The following is a 15,560-nucleotide window of genomic DNA, read 5'->3' as shown; positions in this document are numbered from 1 at the left end:
TCGTCAAACCAACCAGAGCTTGTGGCTCTTTTCGTAGCACTGGGAGTTTAATCGCATGACGAGTGTTACAAACTTGGGCAGCGCGGGGGCTCTCTATAATCTCACCCTTCTGTTACGGGAAGCGCGAAGCTGGAGCAAGGGCGTGTGGCTGTAGGCAGAGCTCCCTTTGCACGTTTCCTGTGGCAGGTTTGCGTAGGTTACTGCCAGAAACCTCGCCCGTTTTCCAGAGGTTCAGCAGGCATCTTCCCAGGGACACAACCCCCGTGTCCGCTGCCTTTTGTAAACCAAACCCAGGGGTAGCCTTGACCTGTTACGCTCCAGTGTGTGTTTGATGAACTGTCTCTGGTTTGGGGCTTTCCGGGTGGTTTGCAGTGGTTCTCTGGGTGCCAGGGCCCCTCGCACCCCGTGCTGCCGGCGGCTTGCGCAGGTCTCTGGGCACAGGCTCGTCCATCCCCTTCCCGGCCCACGGTGCAGCCACCTGGATTAGGCTCAAGTCCTGTATTCGCACACTTTAATCTCCTTCCCGTCTGCTGCTGCAGAAACCCCTCCTGACTCCTGCCACGGGATCCAAGGGCTGTCCGGTATTTCAGGGCTCTAACCACAGTCTTGATTGTTGCGTCTTTGCCCGTAAAATAAGGGATTAACAGCAAAATGTAGCAGCACAGGTGAACAGAAAATGGTTTTGCGAGCCCCCTCCTGTGTTCCTACAGCAGATCTTTACTGGGCAGGTCTGCTTGGTTCAGGTCTATGCTTAGAGCTGTGGTGTGTGGCACATAAAAGCAATCAGCAAATTCATGAAATTGAAACTGTAAAAGAGACATTGAGGGCTGAAGCTGTACAAAGTGTGACAGCCCAAAATCAGCCAACTAAATGTCAAGTTACTCTTCAGAAAAAACCCAATCACAAGCCAAGGTAACTAGGTCTATTTTTAACCAAATTTTATTGTAAATTTCTTTTGAAGGACATTCTAATTTTTTACAAATTACAAAATTTACAATTACAAAAGAAATCAGGATCATGATCATTAACTACAGCAAACCCAGTTTTGTGAAAAAATATATTCAAAAATTAAATATCAAAAGAAAGTTCATTATTGAAAAAAAAAAACCAAACAACTTTCATAAATTATTTTGCAGAAATGCTCAAGACACTGACAAAGTATTTTAACACCTTTGCTAGTACTGGCTTTGGGTGCTTGAAATAAAAACTGCTCTGCTCATCCTGCGCCGGGGCAGAGCAGGAGTCTCCAGCAGGGCCGCAGACAGACTCGCTGCTTGCAACGTGCTGGTGTTCAGATGCCCTTACTGTTGGGGGGGGCTGTAGCTTCTTGTTGCCTTTCAGGATATTTCAGTAGCTTAGTAATAGTTCTTACAACATAATTCTGGTTTTTTTCTGAAAATAATACAGGCTGGAGTAATATTGGTTCATTTAGATCCTGTTGCTGCCTTCATTCTTCTACAATTTAAACAAAAAATGGAGTGGAGCTGCCTCTCCTGGCAGCGACCTGGAGGTTAATCAGGGCTGAGTTTTCAGAAACCTGAAGCGTATTCTCAGCTGGCTCCAGGTTTGTTCGGGGTCATTATGGGATGGAGAAAACCGCAGGGCCCTGGCTCTGTGGGGGGGCTCTGCCCCAGCTCCACATCCTTCCTCCCCAGCCCAGCCCTGCCCCTGCAGACCTGCCCTCCCTTCCTGGAAAAGCACTGCCCCCCCTGTTCCACTGCCCCTTTGTCCCTGGGTGGGCACTGGGGTTCCACTGCTGCAGGGTGCCAGGGAACTGCAAGTGGATTAGACCCTCCTAAACAGCATCTGGGAATACACAGAGCAAACCCCTCACCTCACAAGTGACAGCAGTGTTATTACCAATAAATGAAGAAAAGCGGTAGCAAGCTCACCAAACTGAAGCTAGGTCATTTCTTTTTTTTACCTGTGTACTATGTCCACAGCCAGGGTGGGATCATTGCTTCTCTTTCAGCTTTTCCTCAGAATTGGGGAGGACGTGATCTTACACACAAAATTGTCTCATCTCCCAATGGTTTGGGTTTTTCTGTTTTCCAGAATTTTTATTCTTCATCCTGTGTTGGCAGGTGCATGCATGCAGAAAACCTGTTCCTAAGCAGACAGACCTGATCAGTAGTTTCATACTCTTCCCTTTGCTTAGAATTACAGAAAAATTTACAGCTACAGTAAAACAAAACAAAAAAAATCCAAAAGCAAAACAGAATAGCATTTTCTTCCAGTGGCAATTAGCTATGGTGGGCAGATTCACACCCTGCTTATTAATAGTGTTTTGGAGATTAAAAAGCAGACACTGTTTTCTAAAATATTTCTCATTGATAGTTGTAGTAATTATCCTGAAATGCTAATGATTTTGGACCTTAGTTGTCCTGCTCTGCTGCATTTCTTTCCACAGGCTCTGCCACATTATGTTGAAGAAATTGCACACTAAAACAGTAACAAAGGAGAAGCAAAGTCACAAAATAAGTATCTTTTCTAGGGCAATGTGGAAAGTGAATGCTGTGTCTCACTACACCACAAACCCTGGCTTCGTGCTGAAGGTCATGCTATTAGTGAAGTAAATTCCACTCCTCTGCAGTGACCAGCCCCAGCCGGCGGTGCCGAGGGGAGCGGGTCTCCACACAGCTCCTCCTCCCCTCGCACAGCGAGTGGCGCTTGTTCCAACACGGAATCTCTTGCTGAGGTCGTTCTGGGGTCGTGCTGCTCAGAACAGACGGGGAAACCAGCCAGCGTGCTCCCCTCCACCTTGCGAAGCCTGATCGAAGGAAGTGATGCCTCTTTCTACATACAAACATCGTCCTCTCAAAGTTAATAATGTAACTGGCAACTCAGTCTCAGAAAGGCACTTAAAATATTCCTATGGTTTAGTCTTAGAACTGTCTAAGAGAGCACAGTGGTACTTACTTTCTGGTAACATAATCCTAACTGGGGCCTGGTTATGGAAGGACAGCAGCGGCTCTAGGAGATCTCTCCCGTCAGTCCCTCACCCTCACTTAGCTTTGCGGAGGAGGCACAGGCACGTGGTTTTTGAAACCACCACGTTATTCACGTTATTTCTGAACGCAGTGGTTCTACCTCCCATCCCCTCGACCTGCTGGGAACCCCGCGATCAGGCCCAGCCCCGCGCAGGCTGTCCGGCCCTTGCGCCTGCTGCCACCTCCCGTGGACCCCGCGCTGCTGCCGCATCCTCACCCCCCCTGGCCCCTCCAGAACTGCTTTTTTTTTTTCCTCTCCCAGGCTTTACTGCTCTTGCTGGCAGACCAGTTTTACACAAATGATTTATGGGATGCACTACACTAACCAAGCTCGTTCAAGCAGTTGAATTTTCCTGCCAAGGCCGGGCAGGCAGTTTCCTGGAGCCTGTGAAGCAGTTCAGAGCAGTACAGACCTCTCCTACAGACACACACCTCGAGAGCCCAGACCGACGCTGCAGCAGTTCTGTGAGTGTTAAAGGATGACCCCCAGTTCTTAGATCAGCCGCTCGGTTGGTGGCATCTTGATCACGTTCCACATTTCCACTCGCGCCCCATCTTTCTCTTGACGGCTTGGGCTGTATGTTCCCTGAGTTGCTCTCCTCCTCTTCATGGCAATGACCGTGGCTGCAACAACTGTGAGGAGCAGGGCAGCCCCCGCAGCCCCGACGGCGCCCACAACGGAGGAGTTGCTAAGATGCGCCCAGACCGGCTGCTGCGGTAGAACAGGGTGTTACTCAGAGCTTCCACGGGGACCGTGCTGCATTTCACACCCCTCGCCCCCGTCCCCCAGCACCTCTCCACAAGCTGCACGGTGCCAGACAGGAGCTTCCCCCCTTCTCTGTCCCCTCCCTGTCACCCCCAAGTCCAGGGAACACAGAAGCAGCCGGTGACCCCTCCCCTGCTCTCCTCTACCCCCCGCAAGCCCTAAGTTCAGCACTTGGCACCAGGCGCTGCCGACAGCTCCAGCGAACCCCCAACCTTCCGCCTGCCCCTGTCCCGAGCAGTACCCGTGGGAAGGTCTAACGGCGACCACTGGGTAAAACACTGATTTGTACAAGGATTTCAGCAATTCCCGACCCTTCCCTGGGAGGCTGCGGCTGGCGCAGGGCAGGAGTTCCCAGCTGCTGTTGCTGTTGAGGACTGTGGGAAAACCTCACCCACCTGAGCTGAAAAAGCGTTGAGTGCATTGCAGTTGGTGACAAAAACCGAACAGTATATACAAACCAATCATAAATAGCCTCTGTACAACGCTCCTTCAAAGTATATATAGAACTTAATCTGGAAATCAGTGCCTAAGTTAACCCTGCTTTTTAAAGCAGATTTACTTATGCCGTTGCTGCCTGAGAGGTGAATGGAGCCAGAGCACGGTGACCGCCGGCGCCCGCCGAGGAGCAGGCCCGGGGCCGTCCGTGGGGCAGGGACGAGGGGAGTCAAAGGCTCACGCTGAGCCAGGGCTGTGCAATCGCCTCAGTTAACTGAAACCAGCTGGAACAGCTGCTGCTCAGAGTCTGCCCAGAACGGCTACATCCGTGTCTTCGTTACCATGCCTTAGGGAAACTGAGATAGGGTGGATCTGCTGCTGCAAGTGCTGGAAAAAGATCAAGGTCAAAGCAGACCTTGCAGGTGCATCTCCTTGTCATGGTAGTGCCTATATTAACCGCTCTTCAGGTGGCACCTTGAGGACACTGTCCATCTCCAACCGAGCTCCTGCCACTTCTTGCTGGCTCGGACTGTAGGTCCCCTCGGACTGGCGCCTCTTCCTTGCAGTGAGAATCATGAATATGAGACCAATACTGAGCAGCAGCAAAGAGCCACAGGCTACAGGGACAGCTACTTCAATTAGTGGGGAGGGGAAGAGAGCACCTGGAGTCCCTTTCTGTAAAAGAAATTAACGGAGAAACAATGAAACTCCAGTGGTTACAATAATTTAAGTTGAAGAACCCAAGATGGTCAGATTAGAGGGAAGTAGTTTTTTAGAAAAGAAAAAAAAAAAAAAAGCAGAAGGTCTGTACCTGAATGGAAAAGGACAAGCAAGGAACAAGTACAGGGCTTGAGGGCACCTGCACAGCAAATGCTCATGTTCATTCTTTAATCTCTCAGCAAAAGATGGTTAAACTTTTCTTTTTAAATGGGCTTTTTAATACAAAGGACAGTACCATGTTCTGAATTTTTCTTTCCAATTCAAAACTAGTGACACTCATTGATGACACTCTTTAAGTGGCAGCTTTGGTGAGGCTGATCTCAACAGGGCAGAGTTATAAACAGAGATTTACCAGTGGAGCAGCTAATACCATTACAAAAATTCATGCAGGGCACATGGACAGAATTACCACAAGGAAGAAAAGAGGATTTACGGCGCTGGGCCACTAACCCGCACGGAGACGGCAAAACCAACTGCAGACACTTTCTGAGACCAATCCTGGAGCTACAGAATGGCTGCAGAGAGCTGCCCCTTGTGCACCACTTGCTCGGGAAGACAATGCCCAGCTGTTTGTTAGTTAGAACAGCAGCGGTTAAGAGTTTGAGCAACACTTGACATCATTAGATGAGCTGAAACTGTCCAAATAATATCACACACTCCCTATTCTCCCCTCTGCTCACGGCTTTCCACAGCAGGACAGCCCCTTAGGATGTAAATGCCAGTACATTCAGCATCCACGTTTTAAGGGGCCTCCTTACCAATATCAGACTAAAACACACAGGTGTCACTAGGAAAGATCTAACCAATGTTGCCAAAAGAAAAAAAATTAAAATTATAACGTTAATGCAGTGTAATGTGAATTTTCAGTAACCCCAGAAAATTTCCCCAAGCCAGGGAACGATACTAAAAAGAAAGTTGTGATGCCTCTGATGGCAAGGTAGGGAGTTTTTTAGCTATTAAACTGCTCAGTGCAACAAGATTATATGCAGAGTTGTGATTCAGCACCTCCTTGAAGATCCTGGGACAGGGAGGCGTAATAAGTTTCAGGCTTAAACACTTAACAAATCTCAAAGCCAGAGGAAAGGCCAGGATAGAAAGATCTGACACACCTTGCAGGAACTTTGTGAAATCGTAGGGCAAAAGACTTTAAATAATTTCAATAGTGAATGGTGAGTACTAGATCTACTGAATTGTATCTCAAAAGTTTTAAATTGCAAAGGCTCAAACTTTAATGTCCACGACATCAAAATGCTGTGGAACAGACTTGAAGACAACTTGCAGCAGGAAGGGAAGGATGTTAAAAAGGTCAGTACGTGGATGGGAGATGGAGACGATGTAAGGCCCGAGTACCGAGGAGAGAAACGTGGCTGAATGAGTGTCTTTAGATTCTGGTGGAATTAAGGATGGTATGGAACACAGCAACAAAGAGTTCTAAAAAGTGTGGAATTTCTGTCATTAAAGAAAGCTTTAAAATGACAGTAAGCCTAAAAATAAGAAATATTGTTAAAAATAGTATCTGCCACCTTACAGATAAAGATGAAAGAATTCAAGCTTATTTACAGCTTTTGGATGCCAGTATCACCCAGCAACATAGTGCAGAAGCAACATGCCAGGAGTACCTGGGCGTCCTTCTGCCATTTTCAAGTGCCTGAAGTTGATTCTCTGAGCCTGCCAAAGCTCAAGCCACGTGCTGGGGGTTAGTTCAGAGCATGCGATTAGTCAGACGGTACCGACACTACCGGAGTTCCCAGCAGTCCACCCTCCTGCCTGCTGCCTGCTCCTTGGCTGCGACTGTTGTAACAGCTCCTGGCTCCTCCAGCTGCGCTTGACAGCGAACAGCCGGCAGCTGCACCCTGTCCTCCTCCCTGCCCCACCACCGTCCCCGGCCCTGTAAGAGGGAAAAGACAGTTCTAGAAAAAGTCACAGGGATGATGAAAAGGAATAGAAGGAATCGACAAGAATTGCCCTGGGACAGAGGAGACGGAGATGCCTGAAGGAGTCTCTGCATGCAAATGGGGAATGTCGGGAGCCACTGGCAGCACATGCACTACCGAACCCTTAGTAACAGCAACAGCAGCGGCCCCCCCTCGGCACGCAGCCTGCTCCATGCAGTGGGGGTTAGTACATTCCCAGGTTACCAGACAAGCTCCCTGCCCATGCAGTGGCTTTACAGAGAAGAAGCAAGTGTAGGATTTAACAACTTCCATGCAGGAAGGAGCTCAGCCTCAGAGAGCGACGCTTTGTTTGTGCGGAAAAGGAACATCGGCCGCCGTGAGTGCCCATCCAGCAGCCCCCCGGCTCGGCAGCAGACAAAGGCTGCTGCTGTTTCACTGGAATGGCTTTTAGTCTGACTTCATCTGACTTCCCTTCTCCAAACATCCATTTCTATCTACCCAGATGATCTTTGGAGGGGGAAGGTGCTTTGTAACTCTCATCCGAGATAAAACACCAGCTGAAATCCCATTCTCCAGGAAACCTGGGGGGGATATAATTAATACCTCCTTTCTACAGGTCCAACTGCAGGAGTTTGCTTACTTACTGTCCAAGGAGTTGTAAAATCCAAGGAAAGCTGCAGACAGCCCTGAAAACCACATGGCAGCCCATGCAGATACTGAAAAGTATTTGCTGCAGCTGCTTATATACACTGGAGACTAACGTGCAATAGCACTGAAAGGAAAATATAATTTCCCACTTCAGGTTTCTGAGGTACCAGGTGACTCCCTGGCTGGGAGACAGACCCACGCAGGGGACTCACTAACTCCCCCCGGGCTCTGCTAAACCTCCTGCTGCTGCTCCCCACCCCGCGCGTCCTGGGAGAACAGACAGTGCTTACGTTAATGTCGCAGCGCTCTCCGGTGTAGCTGGCGCTGCACAAACACTCGTATTTGTTCTCAGAGTCTTGACACGTACCTCCGTTCTGGCAAGGGTTTGGATCACACTCGTTTATATTAATTTGACAACTGGAAAGGAAAAGTGTATTACAATTAAATGAAACTTCTCACACGTGTTCTTGTGCCATATAACGCAAGATCATACAGACTACAGAAGCCTCACTTATTTGAAAAGTGCCTGTTGTACCTTTTTCAGGTGCTTTCTCCAGGGTCCAACAACATGAACTTTTTACCCATTCATACCAATCCTCCTTTTGTCATTTCTGTATGACAGAAGTCAGTGTAGGTCTTTAGCACAGTTAATGAATTCTCATGAGGCACAAGAACTACGTGGAAGCAGTTCATGCTGCAAAAATCAGTATTGTCAGCAGGATCGTATCAAGCCTGCCTCTTCTAAAAGTTACAGCTAGTTTACGCTTTTGGAGCAGTTGTTTGAATGGCAAAAGGATGTATGAGGGTGAAGCATTTGAACCCGCCCAGCTCCTTTGCAGACACCCAAGAACAGCACTTACTTCCTTCCTGTGAAACCTGGCCTGCAAGAGCAGTTGGCTCCCCAGCTCTCACTGACGCACTCGCCGCCGTTCAGGCAGGTGAAGTTCTCCCCACACTGCTCCGGTGGGAATGGCCACCTGGGAAAGCAAGAGGCAGCCTGTAAAGCCAGCCCACTGCCAGGGGGTAAAAGCATCCTGGGGCTCCGTGGGGACTGGGCTGCCAAGGGGCATTTCAGTCAGGGGTAGTTCTAGGAAGGAGTTTGACACAAGTGGGGAAGGAAATAGTCTCAGAAATCACCCACAATATCACAGTGTTACTTTGGGCACACCCAGAGAACACGCAGGAGTTGTATCGGTACTGGACTTTTCTCACACACTCCTCTGTTCGTGCCGATGAAATTACAGAGACAGGATAGTGTTGGAACACCAAACCGCAGTACGGCCGGGCCCCAAAAGGGGTGATGCAAGCACTGGGTAACTGCCTGCACCAGAGTGAAGCAAGAACAACAGGAGATCCGACCTGGGAAGATTAGATACCTGAAGCTCAGCCAGGTATTTATCTCAATGTTCAATTTGAACAGGCACAAGCAGATGGAAGTCTAAGTAACGTGTTGATTCCTACTTCCTTTACTGATACAAGACGTACCTTTGTGACTAAAAGTACGCTGGATTTTTTCCAAACTAATACAAATGCTATAAATATAGACCTTATCAAAAAATCCCAGCCCTCCTCCTGACTCTATACCGATTTCCCAAGAACTTCTACGTGAGCTCCATGGAGGGAACAGGAAATGTGCACTGCTAAGCAGTACAGGCAGTACAGTGATGGGTAAAGAAGCTTTTTTCTCCCAATACACATTTGATAAGGAGCAGGATACTCAAACAGAATTTTCTTTAAACCAATACACAGAAACAATGTCCTTAGTCTTAGGACCGGTGCCACAAAATACAACCAAGCCCTTGGTTGAAGGAATGCTGCTAATCAGTCTAGGAGTGCATATGTATTTTTATGTAATATTATAGGAAAATATTTGTCTGGGTAAGGCTTGGTTTTGCAGCAGTAGTAACAACGGGCACCCTCATTAGCACTGTCAGCTTTCTGCTCACAGGCAGGCCGAGTATCCCATGAAAGGTGGCCATGTACCACTAGTAGCAAAAATAACCTCAGTTAGGGACTCCTGCTACAGGTAATCTCTATAAACCCACCATCAACGGTTTATCAAGACCAGCATTCTCAGCAGAAATTACATTGTCCCTCTTCTGCAGAAACACGTCTACAGTAGGGCCGTTCCTATCACTCCAGGATATTCCGTGCACCTGAAACTTTAGAACACGGGCTGCTCCATCCTCCGGGGGCTGGGAGGCTCCTTTCATTTCATAAACAGGCCAGTGGGGTTTTTTTTGTTTGTTCTTTTTGTTTTAAATCAATACAGGAATATGCCCAGATAGGAGACAAGTCCTGAAGATGGGATTTCTGCAAGAGGGAAGTGACAACACACTATAGTACTTGCACTTTAAACAGCTCTGAAATGTAGCACAGGGATAACCCACGTAAAAAAAGAAGGATCTTCATCCTGTACGAGACTGAGCACCTTTCAGTGAGGATCTGGACCTGGACAGCACCTTCCAACAGCAGAATTTCGGTGCTGTACCTACCAGACACTTGCAAAGAAAAGATTTCCCAAAGTGTCCCAAAGTAAAAGCCCAATTTATCTGGGGAGTCCTCTGACCCCTGCCTCAAACCAACCGAGGCACTTACTCGCAGTGAGGTCCTGAATACTGAGGGGGGCACTTGCAGGAGTAGCCATAAACCCCATCGATGCAGGTGGCTCCATTGAGGCACTGGTGCCGCACACAGTCATCGACGTTGATGTCACACGTCTTCCCGATGAATCCCCGGAAGCATTCACACTGAAAATCAGCTACTGCGTCGACACAGTCCCCGTGAACGCACGGGCCCGACTGGCAGTCGTCAATGTTGGACTGGCAGAGCGGCCCCCCCCAGCCGGCGCCGCAGGCGCAGCGGAAGGAGTTGAACAAGTCCTGGCAGGTGCCGGCATTGAGGCAAGGGCTGGAAGCGCAGACGTCGGCCCCGGCGCAGCCCAGCTGGACGGTCCTTCTGCCGGCCTGCTGGAACTGCTCTGGCTGGGGGTACGAGAGGGGGGCAGCGAACGGCAGGTAGATCCCCCCTATCTGCACTCGTCCGAGGCAGCCAGTGAAGTTTTCCGCTAGAACGATCAGCGCGTTGTTCTTCAGGAAGTCCAAGTTCCCGGCGTTTCCCTGCAGAGTCACATTACCAGCCCCGTCCAAGCGAAGCAGCCACCTGGAAGCCAGCGCAGCCGGCTCCTCCATGGACACCGCGACGCTGTGCCAGGCGCCGTCCGTGACCGGTTGCTGACTCAGGAAGCTGACACCTTCGATGCTGTTCCCGCTCCTGATGTCAACAAGCAGGGAGGAGTTCCTAATGGCTATCTGGAGGGAATCCACCTCTTCCACAGCCCGAAGCAAAACAGCATCTTCATCCCTGGTCCTGAAATCCACGTGGAGGCTGCTCAGAGTTCGAGTCACCGATGTATTGGTGGTGAACTCAATGGCAGCGTAACTATTAAATGTTGCATTAGCCAGACCTATAAATGAAGGGGCAGAGCATAAGGGATTTGAAAGACAGTTGGTGTCATGTTTGAGACAGAGCAATGGCAAACTCCTGGCAGGTTTTCTCCCTTAAGAATCATGTAAGCTTAGCGTGAGTAGGATTACAGGCCTAGCTGCTGGCATCTTTAAAGCTCTTCCTGTTCGCAACTGCATCTCTCATAAGAATGTCCAGTTCTTATGTGGCTATTTTTAGTCATCAGTCTCACAGCACTGCACAAAAATACAACTATTCCCCTTCTACTGCTAGAAAAACTAGCATGCAAGTCAGGAATGTAATACATCCAAAGCTGCTGAGGCAGCCAGTGGCAGAGCTGGGAACACCCCAGCATCCTGACACTTTCTAGCCACAGACAACACTCCCTCCGCATCAGGGCATCTCTAGCTAGCTAGTTTTCTTCATTCTCCATGGTTCTGTCTTCAGAGAAAACTGAGACATATTTGCAATACTTAATTGGGTCCTACTTGGTGAAGTAACCTGAGACTCTAGAAATGGCTGAACATTACGGAGAGCAGGCTGGTCCTTGCACTGCAATCACTCCACTGAAGTGGACAGGTTCTTCCCTGATCAAGTCAGAGTAACAGAAGAAAACACCCTGGAGTGCCATCTTCACACTATCACAACCTGGTGGTAAATCCATCAAGCGCATGCTGCCTGCAAGAGTGTGCACCTGGGCATCATGCTGCTTCCTTTTTGCAGGACGGGTTTATATTTATTGCAACAGTACAAACTAAGAATACTGCTCTAGACAGTGAATGTTTGGGATTTTACCAACACGTAAGCAGGAGAACAGTACTTACACACATATCCTGCGAAAACATCTATACAAGTGGTAGCTTCAGGACATGGGTCACTTTCACACCAGACTCTCTCCTCACAAAATTTCCCAGTAAAATTTGCTGGACAGCTGCAATGGAAATCATTCCAAGTGACAATGCATCTGCCACCATTCTGACATGGTTCAGACTGAAAAACAAAATAGCGGAATTTAGGAGCAGCATAATTCATCTTTGAATCTAAGAGAATTTGGTAGCAGGAAATGTGACAACAAAGATGAGTACGAGCAGCGCTTGAATCAAGAAAGAAGGGTAATTAAAACAGTGACTGAACAGCAGGGAAGGAAGCACAAGGGTCTCTGTACAAGAAATTCCTGAGACCCTACCTCTCCCTGGGTGCACTACTGATCAACAGAAACTCCCCAGGCAGAGCTCCATCAATTTGGAAAAGAACAAAGCACAAAAGCAAAGGTGAGAAACAGATGAAACAATCTGCAATGCTCCGAAAACCTCACAAAGCTGCAGGACACACCTAATACCAGAGGTGTGACAATATTTTATAGCACCATAGCACCATGAGCAAAAAGGGCAGAATTTGGGAGTATGGCCTCCCCATCTTCACCTGTGGCATAAAGGAGAGGCAGCTTCTGATCTAAGGGCACCATGGAGACAGTTCCGTGAACTGTTGTTGCTGAAGTGACCAATTCGTGGGGGAGGAGGTGGTTGAGCAACTGAAACAGGAGGAAGGAAGGAGCTGGGAGGGTTACTGGTTAGAGGGTAGAGCCTGGAATGCAAGCGTGGGCTCACCAAAACGGAGGTGGGCAGCACAGGACTGCCCAAGTTGTACAAACTACACAAACTAGAGGGGAGCTAGAGAAAACTTGGTGCTTAAATTGTATGTAGTGTATTGAGTGATGCAGGAGCGTCTGGGACCATGTGTCCTTCAATACTTCAAAAACTCTTCATCCTCCCGATATCAGCAACAGTCAAACGGTTCTTTAATCACAGAACTATAACAACCAACCACACACATGTAAAGACAAATGAGAGACATCATACCTTGCAGGTGTTATCAGAGATGCAACCATTCACCAGATTTCCATTTTGAGTCCCATTGAGTTCCTGTGGCAGACTGTAGTTCTCAACCTGAACAAGCTGTATTTGGTGGCTGTTCAGCTGGATGTCTTGCAAACAGCCTTTAAAATAGCCTCCCCACATAGCAGCACTGTCTGGGTTAGGATGTCCACCAATATACACTTCATAACCAGCTAGAAGAGGCCCTACCACGAGCTGTCCTAGCTCCACATATGTGTCTGATTGGTGAGCACCAACAATTCCTCCTTGGAAAGACAGAGCTACCAAATGTCTTCTCCCATCAACTAAATTTTCTGGGAACGTCACAGTAGCTGTAGATACCGTCTCTATCTTCAGCTTGCCATTCTTCAAGTAGATGGTGAGGCAGGGGTCGGTTTCATTGCGGATTTGCAATAGCAAACCATTAGGTTTCCGACTACGCATGAAAAAGGAGATGCTGAAGTTTGCATCAAGGCTCTCAGAAAGGACGAGAGAGGCAAAGCTGGTGGAATTCTCTAGGCCGAATGTTGCTGCTGGGCGTTCTGGAAAAGAAAAGAAACACACATCACCTCAGCGACAAGGGGAATGCAGCTGGCACGGGGATATTCTAAGCTGCAGCTCCTCATAGATGGGGCAAGATCTTTCTTCCCAACATTTTCAACATGCATCAGGGTAATTATGCTCTCTCCCCACACAGGTCTGTGAAATTGAGAAGTGAATGTGCCCTTGCTTTCTCTGGAGGGCATGAATTCAAGCACCCAAGTAGCAGAAGAGGGAAATACAGCTCTAGCAGAGTCCTTGCCACCTAGCAGATTCACTCAAGGACTTTTAAGCTACAAAGGTGCTTTTAAAATCCATAAATTTGGTAACAGCAGAGCAACTTTGTACTTGCCATGTTTAGGGCTCAGGAGTGAAACAAAAAACTGGAACAATATTAATATAAGCCTTGCAGGAACAAAAAAAATGCAAATAGGTATGATTTTAACTCAAAATTGTCAAAGAGCTCCCTTCAGCTCTTTGTGGTTTATCTATAAAGTAATACATTCCTATTCATCCTCAGCTCAGAAGCTCAAGATCAACTTTTCACACTAAAACAACTTCCCTGCTCTCCTGCATTCACAGAGATCTGAATAAAAAGATGAAGTCAGAGCCTCTGGCTCAACAAGGACTAACATCTGCACCACAAAACTGACAGGAGCAAGTGACAGGGAAGGGACCAGTGAGAATTTTATTTATAGAGGGTTTTGCTTTACTTTTCTCACTGGTCAAGTAGAAAATACTGTTTGCAGAGCCAGCATCAATGCTTATCTGGTATCTCTGATTGACAGAGGAGCTGGCAGATGTAAATCACGTGGCACTTACCGTATGAGCAAGCCGGGCCCCCATAAGGCCTAGAACAGTCGCACCTGAAGGTTGTCCAAAGGTCCACACACAGGCCTTCATGAAAGCAGGGCTGGGAGAGGCACCACTCCGTGCGGTCACAGCCCCGCTGCACCGGGGAGGACTCGCCCCCAGGCAGAGCCACCGGCAGCAGAGCTTCGGCATCTACCTGAAAGTCCTCCAGGCAGCCAACAAAGCCTTGCTGGCTCTGTGTGTTGTTGGCCATTGGATGCTCAGCACCCCCAACATACATGTTCAGGAAGGCATGCGGGACCAAAGCAGCACTGTGCGGGACAGGAGAGCTGCGTAGGCAGACACCGGCGTCACAAGAGTCATGCCAAAGCTTCAGCTGCACAGAGCTGTGCAGAGCAACTTCAACTTTATGCCACTGGCCATCATCAACTCTCAGCCCCTCCAGGAGCAGCGTGTACCCAACATCCTCCCTCTTCAGTCCTGCATGCAGAACGCCATCAAAGAGCTCCAGGAACAAGTATTCAGCTTCATGGCCTCGGTAAAAAAGGATAGCGCTGGGCAAGGTGGTTCGGAACCGGAGGGACACGCTGGCAAGCTGATCTCCTGCTACATCCCTCCTGCTCTGATTGTTCATGGGCAGCTCAATGAGGAGATACCCTCTGGAAGCAAAGGAAAACGTTGTTGGTGTTGAGCATGTGGCATCATAGAAACCAGGCTGGCACTGGCACAGATGGCCGTGGCTCTCAGCTTGGTAGGTTGGGATGCACAAGGCCTCATTTTGGCAGTCGTGTGTCTGGCACCCAGTGAGCTTGACAGAGCAGTTCTTCCCTCCCCATATAGTGCCATCCTGGCTAGGGGCACAGTGGCAGGTATAGTCAGCAATGCCATCCTCACAGACAGCTCCATTCTTGCAGGGACCCTCCTCACACTCATTGATGTTAATAGCACATTCCACACCTGCGAAAGAGATTTAGAAATGGGATCTCGCTGCGGGGGACTGTGACTCCCTCCCCCAGAGCAGGCCGGCCAGGCGCAGACCGCCCTCCCCAGCACTGCCGCTCCCTAAGCCGTTCTCTTCAGGAAACCACCAAAAGACCAGGAGCTGCCAGCAAGCAGCCCCATGCTCAACTACAGAGCGGCTCAGCCACTGACACAATAGTGACAAAACCATCCTTCTGTGCTGTCCTCCCAGATGCTGCAAAGAAGGTGCTATTTATAGAGCTTCGGCCAGTCAGCCTGCCTCACCCGACAGACTACCGTCCTCCCCCAGACACCACAGGTAATCACCATGCGGAGGATATTAAAGGAACAAAACAGCACAGACAAGGATTTTGTGCTTATTTCATAATAGATTTGGTACACTGAAACTCAAATTAAGCCTATAGATCTAACCAGAACACGTTCTAGGCACTAC

The 15,560-nt window shown here is 48.8% G+C and overlaps 1 protein-coding gene across 4 annotated transcripts in view; it reads right to left on the bottom strand.

Moving 5' to 3' along the window:
- Positions 1-921: 921 nt before the first annotated feature.
- CRB2 (crumbs cell polarity complex component 2) overlaps positions 922-15,560 on the bottom strand; it is a 42,472-nt gene continuing 27,833 nt past the window's right edge. Inside the window, exons 7-14 of one of the 4 annotated variants that reach the window (XM_074846161.1) lie at positions 14,156-15,103; positions 12,779-13,335; positions 11,744-11,909; positions 10,053-10,920; positions 8,315-8,431; positions 7,745-7,871; positions 4,607-4,866; positions 3,598-3,702 (exon numbers count right to left, since the gene is read on the bottom strand). In XM_074846161.1, the coding sequence (XP_074702262.1) occupies positions 4,639-4,866; positions 7,745-7,871; positions 8,315-8,431; positions 10,053-10,920; positions 11,744-11,909; positions 12,779-13,335; positions 14,156-15,103 (3,011 nt within the window). In that variant the 3' untranslated portion in view covers positions 3,598-3,702; positions 4,607-4,638. Of the gene's footprint in view, positions 4,867-7,744; positions 7,872-8,314; positions 8,432-10,052; positions 10,921-11,743; positions 11,910-12,778; positions 13,336-14,155; positions 15,104-15,560 lie in introns of all 4 variants that reach the window. The other 3 variants (XM_074846162.1, XM_074846163.1, XM_074846160.1) reach the window with 3 other exon arrangements.

Source organism: Strix aluco, chromosome 20, assembly GCF_031877795.1.
Source record: "Strix aluco isolate bStrAlu1 chromosome 20, bStrAlu1.hap1, whole genome shotgun sequence".
In the NCBI taxonomy this organism is placed as follows: Eukaryota; Metazoa; Chordata; class Aves; order Strigiformes; family Strigidae; genus Strix; species Strix aluco.
Note: the sequence above shows the minus strand (reverse complement) of the source record. Positions and strands in the feature narration are given on the sequence as shown.